The 13166-nt window shown below is 40.2% G+C and overlaps 1 protein-coding gene across 11 annotated transcripts in view; it reads right to left on the bottom strand.

The window, feature by feature from the left end:
* Positions 1 to 13166, bottom strand: part of LOC102290327 (nesprin-2) — an 86344-nt gene that overhangs the window by 56809 nt on the left and 16369 nt on the right. For all 11 annotated transcript variants that reach the window (XM_042224726.1, XM_042224733.1, XM_042224730.1 and 8 more), the window contains 17 exons: positions 12263 to 13146; positions 11771 to 11929; positions 11502 to 11652; positions 11123 to 11281; positions 10363 to 10530; positions 10172 to 10273; positions 9291 to 9494; positions 8985 to 9190; positions 7675 to 7782; positions 6599 to 6893; positions 5932 to 6110; positions 5183 to 5498; positions 3287 to 3451; positions 2760 to 3098; positions 2519 to 2655; positions 1962 to 2091; positions 48 to 218 (listed from right to left, as the gene is read on the bottom strand). In XM_042224726.1, coding sequence (XP_042080660.1) covers positions 48 to 218; positions 1962 to 2091; positions 2519 to 2655; positions 2760 to 3098; positions 3287 to 3451; positions 5183 to 5498; positions 5932 to 6110; positions 6599 to 6893; positions 7675 to 7782; positions 8985 to 9190; positions 9291 to 9494; positions 10172 to 10273; positions 10363 to 10530; positions 11123 to 11281; positions 11502 to 11652; positions 11771 to 11929; positions 12263 to 13146 — 3873 coding nt within the window. The remainder of the gene's footprint in view (positions 1 to 47; positions 219 to 1961; positions 2092 to 2518; positions 2656 to 2759; positions 3099 to 3286; positions 3452 to 5182; positions 5499 to 5931; positions 6111 to 6598; positions 6894 to 7674; positions 7783 to 8984; positions 9191 to 9290; positions 9495 to 10171; positions 10274 to 10362; positions 10531 to 11122; positions 11282 to 11501; positions 11653 to 11770; positions 11930 to 12262; positions 13147 to 13166) is intronic.

Genomic DNA, 13166 nt, shown 5'->3' with positions numbered 1-13166 from the left:
CATAAATTCACCAAACTGTACATTTCTATGACAAGGGAGACACTCACCTGGTGTTTAGATTGGGTTTCAAGTGCAGACTGGCTTTCAGTGAGTGCACCTGAAGCATTTTTCTCCAATTCCTGTGCCACATTTGTTCCCAGGCAATTAAGTAGAAATTCTTGCTCTGAGAGTACATTATAAAGTGCTTGTTGAAGCTGCAAACCTTCATCCAGAGCTCCCTGTGACAGCACAGACAGATACACAAGCTAAAAAAAGACTAAAAAAAGGGTAAAAGAGAAACCACACACTGCAAAAACATCTGGTTTAATCAAGATTCATATCTTATCTAACTGTAAACTCTTATTGATCCCGATTGTTTTGGTTTGAGGTCACAGTGTGCCTTTTAAGACTGCTTAACCTCACCACGGGAGATCTCACTCACTGTAATTTTGCTTCTGTGTCAACAACAAGCGACAAGTCAAGGTGTTTTTTCCACCTGAATTACTTTTGTATTTCCCAATATGCTTATCCCCTAATCCATATGACAGAAGATGTACTGATCCGGTTCAGTTATAATACACTATCATTTAAGGAGACACTTTACTGATGCTAGAGAAACGAAAGATGACATGAAATATCAATTATGACAGGTGCACTGTAAATACACAGCAGGGAGAATACAGCAGCTTCAATACAGTGGTCAAACAGCCCAACCATGTCCTGTTATATTACAGCTGTAATAAAGTGTCGGTATTGTGGGGAGATATTGCAGGGAGATTCGCTGAGATGGCGAGTGCAGACAAACTGTTCGTTTAGACAAACATAACATTTATACAGAAATATTCAAGTGTTTTTCACATTCTTCACCATGCATGACTCTCTGAATACAAGAGGGTGCATATGTGGCAAAGTAGGCGTGTTAACACATATAGGTTCTATACATATACATATACATTTTTGACCAAGGTGATGGTCAACACTGATGTTGGATGAGAAGCCCTGGCTTGCCGTCTCTGCTCTAATTCAACGCAAACGTGTTCTATCGGGTTGAAGCCATGATTCTGTACAGGCCAGTTCTTCCATATCGGACTTGCTCATCCATGTCTTTATGGACCATGTAGACATGTTGGAACAGGAAGGGCCCATCCCCAAACTGTTCCTACAAGGTTAGGAGCATTAAATTGCCCAAAATATCTTGGTATTCCTAAGTAGTAAGAGTTCCTTTCATTGGAACTAAGAAGCCGAGCCCAACTTCTGAAAAACAACTCCACACCACAATCCTCCGTCCACCAATCGCTCTCTCCATGTCTCCACTGCTCTAGAGCCCAGTTGCGGCATGCTTTACACCACTGCATCTGACCCTTTGCATTGTGCTTGGCGATGTAAGGCTCGGATGTTCTTGAGCTAATCCAAAGGCCACATGAAGTTTAAAGGTCTTTAGGATTGACTCTGCAGAAAGCTAGCGATCTCTGCGCACTATGCAGCATCTGCTAATTTCGCTCAAGGATATTACGTGTCCTACTACTTTGTGGATGAGTTGCTGTCATTCCCAATCACTTCCTCTTTGTTACACCGTGAACAGATAACTGGAATATTTAGTATTGTGGAAATTTCAAGACTATACATGTTGCATTCTATCACAGTACCACGCTGAAATTCACTGAGCTCCTGAGAGCAAACCATTCTTTTACAAATGTTTGTAGAAGCAATCTGCATGCCTTGGTGCTTGGTTTTATATACCTTTAGAAGTGAATGGAACACCTGAATTCAATGATTTGGATGGGTGAGTGAATACTTTTGGCTAATCACTCAGGCATTCATTTGCAGATTTTAAAAAACAAAAGGCAGACAACAAAAGGTTTACCTGTGCATATGAACAATAGCTTACATTTGTTTTGAAACTTTTGTTTATTAATTAATTAATTTATTTATTTATTTATTTCATGTATCAGAAAAAAAATACTGAACACGCTGAGCTTTACCTGGCTATGCGTTGATGGTTCAGCTTGTTCTCTCTGGCACCACTCTTGCATCTGGTTGGTGAGCTCTCTCACTCTGTTTGCAGTGTTTTCTGCAAAATCCTGCTTCTTTTGCAAAAAAACAGACCTGAGGCTGGAGCGAGACCACAAGCAGTGAATGAGCCGTACAGTATTTAGAACGAGTGCATTTTCAAAATAACCCTCATATTCCCTCACATATTCAGAGGATGTGTAAACCCTCATATATCTTCACTGCAACAATACTGATGATGAACTAAGTCATGTTCACCATCAACCCAAGTTACGTTCTGCTTCAAATAGTGCAAGTTTCGCACAAGTCTTTTCTTGTTATCTGTTGGTAGGCCACTTTAATTGTTTTCTTGATACTAAATTAATATTTTCATCTTCATTTTACTTTGAGAGCAGTCTTAAAATCCCCAGAAATTTCTAAAAGTCAAAGTTAACAAATCATTTCTCACAATTAGCACTGCATATTCAGTTGATAAGATGAATAAATACAGGAATGATTAATTATTCCATTTTAGAATGAAGTAAAGCACCTGCCAAGGTCTTCAGAAATGGCACTGACAGTCAAAATGATATCTGCAGGAAGGGCTTCCTGTGTGCTGGTCGACTCTCTGGCCCTCTGCAGGTCTTCAGCTCTTGCTGCCAGCTCTGTCAGGCTGCTATCACAGCTCTGAGAGACACACAAGTCCTTCTGTTTAAATATTGTGAGCTGTCTTTTTCCAATTTTTATTTTTCAGATATATATCAACGTTTCGAAGTATATGTTCATGTTACCTGTATCATACACCACTGTTGTTTCAGCTGGCTGATATCAGGCAAAGCTTCATGGGTATTGGAAAGATTGCAGACACCTTCAGCCAGGTCTTTAAGAGCTGTCTGCACATACAAGGCTTCTTTTTTAACTCGCTGAATGCTTTCATCACTGTTCACTTGAAGCTGTGCCAGAGTCTCTCTGATTTTACTCTCTAGTGCCCTCTTGTGGTTTTGAAGGTTGCTGACTTGTTGGGTGAGACTTATTTGGGCCTCAGCTGCTAAACTAACTGTGATGGAGTCCTTGAGAGTTACAAGCTGAAGAAGATCTTTTTCAGTGCCAGTTACTTCTTGTAGCAAAACCTAAAAACAGTGACAAAAAAACAAAACAAAACAGTGACTATAGGAGAAACCCCTGATAGATGATTACATTTTTGCATATCCAACATTTCTTCAGTGTAAATTCTTTTTTAATATTGTTAAACAATGATTTTTTTTAATGTAAGAGCTTGTACACAGCTCATCTGGTCTGTTTACTTAATGCATCTCACCTCCAGAGCTGCTATGTCAGTGTTTGTTCCTGCTGAGTTTTCTTTCTGGCCTTGACAGGCTGATATCCTTTCCTGTAGGGACATCAATTTGTGGCAACAGCGCTGCAGCAAGTGGCCAAATTGTTCCTCGTTACTCGCACCTTCCTCAAGGCGGGAACACACTCCCTGTGGATGATAGAGGTAAAACAAGCCACACTCAGAAGGCTTACACACAAATAGACTGAAACACAACCCATTAACTGACCACACGTCATGCTCCAAACGTGTTCATATCACATTATGATAAAGTGGATGAAACACAACCTGCTGCTGTATGTACTGTGACTTTAATGCCAGAGTCCTGGCCCAAAGGAAATGAGCAACCCCTGGTAACACTGTCTATCACACAAGGAAAATAAGAAATGAATGAATGATGCTAATGTACATTTAATTTATCCCTATCATGTCATATTATACTACAAGAGCATAGAATTTAAAAAAGAAAAAATAGGTAAACAAATAAAACTCTTTACTCTGAACTCTGAGAAATAAAGTTAGGTCCATAATTTGCTGCACAAAGACAGTTCTTGTAGGTGATTTTTAATCAAACAGCCAAGATTTTATTCAGACTTTCAGCTGTAGCAGCAGACGTAATATCTGAAATACATTCAAAATATTGACTTTCAGTTTTATAGCTTTCTTTTCTTTCATCTCCAAAGAGATGTCAGCACGAGTGAAGGAGGTCATTATTATGCAGAAAAACCAAAATAAACCTATTAGAGAGACAGCAAAAACTGTAGGAGCGGACAAATTAGCAAGCTGGTAAATTCTTAAAAAGAATGAATGCACTGACACCACGAAACACCACGTAAGAAAACTCAAGTACATGATGACAGAATTACTGTCAACATCTTCAAATCAAGTCAAGAACACAATCAAGAAGAAAGATATATCATTGTCAACCAGTAAAACCTGCCTGCATGAATGAAATGCAGAGGGTTTACAGCAAAGGGCAAAGGACTGGTTACACTGAAGAACATCAATAGTAGGAAGACCAGATTAGACTTTGCCAGAAATCATCTAAAAGAGACAGAACAGTCCTGAAAACAATTTTTTTTGGACAGATGAATGCAAGATTAAGTTGTACCAGAGTGACACAAAGAGGAAAGTATGGAGGAGAGAAACAGCTCGTGATCTGAAGCATACCACATTATCTCTGGTCTGATGGTGAAGGGGGCGTTATAGCATGGGCTGGCAGTGGAACCAGGGCACTAGTGTTTATTGATGATGTGACTGATGATAGAAGCATTAGGATGGATTGTGAACTGTACATGAGTATACTCTCTGCTCAGATTCAGACAAATGCTGCAAAACTGATCAGACACAGTTTCACAGCGCAAATTGACAATGATCCAAAGCATACAGCAAAAGCAACAAAAGAGTTTCTCAAGGGCAAGGAATTGGATATTCTTCAATGGCCAAGTCAGCCACCTGATAAGACAGAAGGCAGAAAGACCTACAAACAAGCAACAGCTGAGAGTGGCAGCAGTAAACAGGAAGAGCATTTTATTGGAGGAAACAGCATTTGGTGAGTTCTAGACTTCAGGCGCTTCTGTTTGTTTTTCTAATTATTCTTCAGCCTCTAACACATAGAGCACTGTATATAAAATTGGCTGCAAATCCCAAATAATATGATTTCCCCCCTGAGCTTTTGGTTTTAAAGTGGAAACTCATTGATTGTTTTTATGATTTTTTTTTTTATTTAAACTCCACTGCAGTGGCAAAACTACAAACACTGTGACAAAAAATTAATCTTGTGATCTTACCACATCGTTACCACCTAACAATGTGCAAATAGTGTTAGCTCAGAGACATTGTTGAATAGACATCAGTTAACTATTATAAGTGTAATTTTACCTTTAGTTCTGCCATCAGTGTTGACCAGTGGGTGTAAAGCAGATCCCAGGAAGAATCTTTCCAGATGCTGTCTCTGGTTTGCTCAATCAGCTCATTTCTCCTCTTAGACAGGCTGCTAAGCATTAACTGCAAGGATTCAGTTTCCTCCTGCAGTTGAAGGGCAAGACGGCATCCTTGTTTACGCTCAGCTGTGCCAGGACAGGGAAATAAAGTGGGAAGCTGATCTTTTTGGCGCTGCAGCACTTCCACTTTGTGGCAAAGCTCCCTCCTTTGGTCCAGGTAAAAACAAGTGACCTCTGGATCAGCTTTTAGAGCGCTTAAGAACAATAAGAACAAGAGATTAGAACCATTTCTGACTAAAACTGGACCATGAAAATTATTTAGTTAAATCCCAGGATTTATAGCTGTTATTATGTAATGTGTAATAATTTTACTGCTTAGTTTCATTAGTTATTAGATTCAGGAACGGTCCACCTGTTTTAAACGGACTGAGTCTATTATGGTGCTTTTCTACTCTCCCGCAGCACTCGAAGCACTTTATACAACATGCCACATGACCCTTTCACACAAGCACTTTCTTCTATGCTTTTAGGTGCTTTCTAGGTAACATTCATACGCATTTATATTCTAATAGATGCATCAGAGAGCAACTTGGGGTTAGCATCTTTCCCAAGGATATTTGGCATGCAGATTGGAGGATCGAACCACCAACCTTCTGATCAGTAGATGACCCGCTCTACCTCACTCACCTGTAATACGGTTCAACTGACTGCAAAGTCTCCCGCCACTTCTCCTCTGCTCTCTGAACAGTGTCCTGAACTTCCCTCTTCAGGTCATCTTCATTCAACACCCTGTGGCACAGACCATCTCCAGTAACTCTGAGCTCTTCCAGGCGAGCCTCCCCCTCTAACTCGGCACTCAACACTGCCTGCAATGGATTTTGTAGGGTTTACAAGTCAGTATATAACCTTAGTAAAACAAAAAAGCAGTTATAAAAAATCTCCAGGATTCTGCCTGTATGACAGATACTGTCAGCTTTGAGACACACATATAGATTCCAGAAAGTTCCCTGAATCTAACATCAGCTCTGCACAGCAAATGTACACTCCTTAGTTTTGAACAAGTTGGAACAAATGTAGAGAAAAAGAAAGCACCTACACCACGCCCTCATGTGACATTACACACAACTGTAGGCACACCCACGTCACAATCACTTATATGAGAGTAAGAAGATTTGTTGTTCAATATTCCACAAGCAATCAAGCCTTTCTGTCACCTCTCCACACAGGTACTTAGCACATGCATGTATGTATGATACAGAGCATACTTTCTTATAAAATGCGCTAAATAAAATCTGTGATCTAAATGACATAGTGAAACTGAGTATCTTAGTATGTGCAGGCAACATTTTCTTACTTGAGCACAGTGAAGTTTTTGCTCTAATGGAGTCTGAATCCAGGGGCTTTCAGCAAGTGGAGAGTCTACAGCTTGTCTCAGATCACTGATCCATGATTGTGTGGACTTGAATAAAGCCTGAAACACCTCGATTTCCTCCCTCAGAGAGGAATGCGTCTCCTTACAGTCACCTTGTATTTTAATGTGTGAGTTGTATCGTTCCAACAGCTTTTTACTGTTCTCCACCACCGCCAGCTGCTGAAGGTTGCTTCTTTGTAAAGATGACACAAGCTGACTGAGGAGCTCTGTCTTCACCCTGCAGAGAAATCAAAGCTGTAAATGCTAATAATGGGGTCAAATCTAATGTTTCCATGCTAGAGTCAAAGCACACTGAAGTGGTAGATACTACTGTGTGGACTTCTGTGTGTGATATTAAGCTGATAAAAAATAAAAGTGATAGTAGTTCATCAGCATTACATCATTGCATTTTTTAAATTAAAAAATTTACTCCAGCTCGAATATAAAATATATGTAAAACAAGTGCTTTTTATCTACAATATAACAGACCTTTGCGTAATTAAAACACACATGGAGTAAAGAATGAGTCACCTGACAAAACAATACACAGTTTCCAAGATTCCTGACACTTTGGTGAGCATTAGTCAAAATCACAGCACTGAACACTTGCATGTTTTTTTTAGGTTTGTTTGTCTTTACTGTCACTCTGCTATTATCATGTTTTCACATTTCCATCTGATATGTAGCACTGGCAGCACTGTCACTTTCCATCCTTCAAAAGTCTAAAGTAAACACATCAGCCTCCATATCTTTATTTGTAATCAGGAACCTCCAACATATTAAAATATGTGTGAATTTAAAATACATTGGAATTTTCAACAATAATATCAATACTGCTCATATGTATTGTTGTAAATAAAAAAATAAAACAGTCAGGTAAATGTTTAAAGCATATTTTCAATTATACTGCAAAGTATACATATACTATATGTTATCAGGCAGTATATACGGGCCATGAACACATACAAGTTGTTGCAAATCTACATGGAGAGTGACACACCTTCAGGAGAAAGGTTTACCTTTGTTGAAGCGCTTCTTCTTCCAGAAGACTTTGATCCTCTTCCTTTGCTGTTTTTTCCTCAGCAGCATGAAGCCACTGCTCCAGATGGTCCCTCTCTATTTGCAGCCTGAAACACACAAACAGCATAAATACGTCCCATGTGCATACCACAAACACATTAATTTGCTCAATGCTCAATGCTATACGTTCAAACGACATTACAGTGAAAAAATGGTTCTGCCACGTAATTCATGACTGACTCAGGAAACCAGACAAACCTGTTTTGATGTCTTTCTTCTCTTTGGTTTAAGCACTGTGACTCTGTAAGACTTTTTCTGCTTACAGCTGTTTTACGTACAGAGTAAGAGCAAATTTGACTGGATGGTAAGTTTCAAGGATGACTCTGATGAGCGATTAATTTTTTTTGTTTTGTTACTAAATCCCCCAAAAGATCGAATCTTAGTAATAATAGGGAAACAAACTGAGGCCAAATGATGATCATTTTATCTTCTGGTCTGAGACGTAGGTCATTGTTGGCATAATAACAGCAATAAAAAACTTCCTCTGGAAATTTTCAGGCACAAGGATTGAAAAGCAGCCAATGTCTAAAGTAAAACTTTGAAAGTCTTGAAAAGTGACTCAAAATTATTGCACAACACTGCACAAGCATGCACTGTTTTCAAAATGTTTGGCACAACAATATTACTCTTAAACAAACTTCCTAATATAATTTATTTCCTGTTTTCTTTATGACAATTCCATCCATCCATTCTCTTCCGCTTATCCTTTTCAGGGTCGCGGGGGGCGCTGGAGCCTATCCCAGCTGTCATAGGGCGAGAGGCGGGGTACACCCTGGACAGGTCGCCAGTCTGTCGCAGGGCCAACACACAGGGACAGACAACCATTCGCACCTAGTGACAATTTGGATTATCCAATTAACCTATCCCCACAAGCTGCATGTCTTTGGACCGTGGGAGGAAGCCGGAGTACCCGGAGGGAACCCACGCAAACACGGGGAGAACATGCAAACTTCACACAGAAAGACCCCGGCCTGATGTTGGAATTGAACTCAGGACCTTCTTGCTGTGCAGCAACAGTGCTAACCACCGCGCCACCGTGCTGCCCTATGACAATTCCATGATGACAAATTGTCAAGTCACCAAGCACGTGTTAGACAAAAATTCCTGCCCAGCAGCTCTCTTAAGTTTGCTTACATGCCACATTAATGAGTGGAGGCTTCAATTTCCTTTTCATTGTAGATGCATGTATCTGTACACATTACACAACACAGATGCACCGCAACACTGTTCTGTATGTGATGTCTATTACCTGTCCAGATCACGCATATTCCTCTCAGTCTGTTCTTCTACTTCAGAGAAGAGCTGATGGGTCTTTCTGACTTTTTCCTGTAGCTGGATCCCTTCCACGGATAGACTCTGTAAGCTATCTGGACCTGTAATAGAGGCCAAGACATGCACGTCCTCCAACAAGCTCTCTGCCTGCTCATCCTGGGACTGGAGCTGCTGACACAACTCCTGCAACAGATAAAAGACAATGCTAATTTGATATTATCTTGTATCTATTGGTGTGTTTTATGTGTTTTCATTATTTCATATGTCTTATTTAAGCCCTTACCTTAAGTTTTGCAAGCATGTCTGCAACATCAGGACCACAAAGAGTAAGGAGGGAGTTTTCGATCTTCTGCAGGGAGTTGAAACACTCTTCCATCCTCCCAGTGATTTGCCCTTTAGTAATCACCATCTGCTTGTAAACATCCTCAGCTTCAGAAACGAGCTCCTTCAACTGCTCTATCTTCTTCCTCATCTGGGTTCCTACCACCTTGACAAATCAAAATGAATCATAAGAACTGATGAGCAAAAAAACCCTTTGTAATAGTGAAAATGACTAAACAACTGAAAATGTAATCTAGATTCAAGCAGGAAATAAGTTCAGAATTTCAAACAAAACTTGGGACATATTTCATTCAAAGTAGATCATATGAAAACATAGAAAACACATCAAATGTTTAACTCTTTCCTGCCTGGATGCCTACTGGGGGGTAACCCTTGTTTCTCTTTTTGAAACTGAGAGTTTTCTGTCATATTTCAGGCCTGCCTCCACAGTAAAGAGACTGGGTGTGCATCAGAGATTAGTGAGGGTTACCTCTGTCTATACAACGTTCTAAAGCTACGCTTGGAAAAATCAGGTCTTATTCTAATGGTCATCAAACCACATCTGAAAAAAAGTTGTGACAGGGCCATGTTCACCATTGTGTAGGATCCCCTCTTCTTTAACTTTTCCAACCTTCTTTTGCCCCATCACAACTTCTTTTTAGATGTGTTGCTTATTTAAACATTTGATGTGTTTTCTTTGTGTGAAAAAAGATAAGGTGTTGCATTTTGTCTACATTTTACACAGTCAAATATTTCTGGAAGTGAAACAAAAAACCAAAACTACTGTGTTTGTCTTTATTTCCGTCTAAATAAAGAAAATAACACCAGAGGAACAATGCCTACCTGAAGCTCCGGAGGGGACTCTGCGCTCTGAAGCAGTGTCTGAATCTCAGTGGCTCTACGGTGGAAATGCTGTATACTTTCCTCTTGAAGCACAATCTCATTCTGGTAACAGTGCGAGTGAGGTAAACATCATTATAGTTTAACTTTGAGATCATAACATAACTGAATGTTACACAAGAGCTCCGTTTTACCTGTAGTGCCTTGATGTCATCCTCACACTGAAAGGACGGGCACTGAGCAAACACAGCTACTTTATCGCTGGTCCAGCGCTCCACTTCTGACCCCTGCTGAAGGACCCCGTCCCACAGAGTCAAGGCTAGATGTAGGTTTTCAAGGCAGGACTCTGTTCTTTCTGATAACTGCAAATAAGTTAAATATCAGCAAAGTTAACAACCTAGACCTACAATAATATGCATCTTTATCTATCTCATTTAAGATCAGCAACATTCGAAAATAATAGGAAATTGGGTGTAGTCAGGTTAATGCCAATGTAACAATCTGTAAACCTAACAACAAAGAAGTCAGCTGAAAAAATATATTATTACAAAAACCTATTATTTCAATTACAATGTCAAATAATCAAGCACAAAGGTTAAACAAGAGCTTTTGTGTTTTGCTGTAGCTTTGCTATTTTTTATCTTGTTAGAAACAGCTGCCCTCTCATTTCTGAAAAGCGATCATTTTGCACCAGGTTCTGCCTCTTAGTATCCTTTTTTCACTTAGATTGCTTTTACAGTTACATCCTCACATCACCAGCTCTTCTTGGAGAATGCAACAGATTGAATGTGATATCACTGGAGTTAAAAAATAACTTTCATATCACAAAAAGAATAAGTCAAACCTCCAAAGTTATGGAAAATAAATCTTTTTAAAACAAAACATGCAAAACAAAAAGACAAAACTAATTTTTTTTAAAAGACAAAGTTAACAGTGTAAAGTGGATAAGCTTACATCCAGCCAGTGATCCATGACAGCATCAGCTTCGCTCTCAAATGGGATGCATGTGCATTCTGGTATCTGCCGTAGGTGAGTGTGAAGCTGTCTGCAGACACTGCGGACCTCCTCTATACCATCTCCAAGGCTGTTCAGCTCTGCTTTTGTTTCCTGGACCTTTAAAACCACAGACACACAAAAATATGGATTATGCCTAAATGATAAGTTTTCAGCACAAAGAGAAAAGTCAATGCTGTGATATCTCTAAGTTATAATAATATCAGATTTTATGGTACACTAATGGGCAGATTAATATTGACTAACTTTTATACAAAGGTCAGCTTTTGCTATTTCTATAAGATAAGATAACTTAGTCAAGCTTAACAGTGTGACTTACCTTAGTGTGTAGTCTCTGCAGTTTTTCTTTCCCCATGTAGGAGGTTTTTTCACTCACAGCGCTTTCTGCTCGCTGCAGTGTCGCGCTCAGCTTACCACGAATGCTCTGAAACCTCTTCAGCAGCTCTGTTAGGACACCACACTGCTCCAGTCTGTATGTGACCCATAACACAACACAGAAAAGCTCAGCAGAGTAACACAACTACGAAAGAGCTGCAGAAACAATCAAAGTTACAAACGTTAATAACCACACACTACGCTGGATTTTACTTTTGAGTTACAGCCTTTGTTGCCTCCTCCCAGAGATCCTCCACCTCTCTGTTTTGACTCTCATCAGGGATTTCTGACCGTGACGATGCACCTCGTACGTACTGCACTTCAGAGAGGAGGTCAGTGAGGTGACTTTCCAACTCTGTCAAGGTACGTGTCCTGCAGATAACAAAACAGGATATGGAGAGAAGAAGCTACTGACATTCTGAAAGAATTTAGGAGTTATTATTGTATGGAGCCTCCAGCTACTTATAGAAATAGCAAAAGCTGACCTTTGTATAAAAGTTAGTCAATATTAATCTGCCCATTAGTGTACCATAAAATCTGATATTATTATAACTTAGAGATTATTGGAAACCTTTGGGATGATACGTTTGTTTTGATGAGTGTTTAGATGTTTTTCTGGTAGTGTGGATTATGTTGGATATTTTTGATACTCCACTTAAATTAAAGAAAATAAAAGTACGTTGTTGTACCAGCTCGGTGTTGTACCTGTGTTGCAGAGCAGGCAGAGTGGGCTCCTGCAGGCTCAGCTGCTCAGCTGCCTTCTTTGTCTCCCTCAGTGTTGCTAACAGGTTTGCTCTCCTCCGAACCAAATTCTCCATTTTTTCTCCGTCTTTCTTAACCTGGGTGGTTCTTCCCATTTGTCTCTGGTCTTTAGTTTCTAGGAGATCTTCTCGAGGTCTCCATGCTTGAGTCTTGTGCTCTTCCTCCACTTGAGTCTCTCCTTCCAGCTTACGCCTTTTGGCCTCCAAACCTGACTCCTCATCTGGCTCACTTGAAGTGGGATCTTCTTGCATGTCCTGTTGCTTTAGGGAAGCATTACCAGACTTTGTCTGACATGTCTCCACAGTTTTAGATTTCTCGTCGTCCTGTATGTTCCGTTTTTCTGGGAGAATTATAGCTTTTGCTCCCCATTTTTCCATCTCCACAACATGTACTGTGATGCATTTCACCACATCCTGACATGTTGCAAGTGCACCATCCATGGTCAGACTAATCCCCACTGCCTTTAAATTACTGTCCACAGAATCAGATTGCTCAGTAGCAGCCTGCAACCTCTGCATTGTTGCATCCAATGAAGGTTTCTCCTGCTCCCAGTCTGCCTCATGTTTCTGCTTGCTCAGGTCTTGGTTTGCCAGCACAGTTTGGATCTCAGCCTCGACTTCTCTCACTGTGGTCAGGAAGCGATCCAGAGCACAAACAGCTGACTGAACTTTCTCCAGTTGCTGTCTGAGCTGCTTGAAATGATGGATGCTACTGTGGAGGCCCCTGCAGAGAGATGAGGCAGATGTGGCTTCTGGCCCCTGACTTTCCTCTTTGGTGCTTTTTTCTGTTAGCATCCTCATTCCAGCCTGCAGCCTGTTGTCCATCTCCTATTCAAGAGACCAGGGAT

The sequence above is a fragment of the Haplochromis burtoni genome, unplaced genomic scaffold (assembly GCF_018398535.1).
Source record: "Haplochromis burtoni strain Fernald_Lab_line unplaced genomic scaffold, NCSU_Asbu1 Contig_147, whole genome shotgun sequence".
Taxonomy (NCBI): domain Eukaryota; kingdom Metazoa; phylum Chordata; class Actinopteri; order Cichliformes; family Cichlidae; genus Haplochromis; species Haplochromis burtoni.
This window is presented reverse-complemented; position numbering and strand designations above follow the sequence as displayed.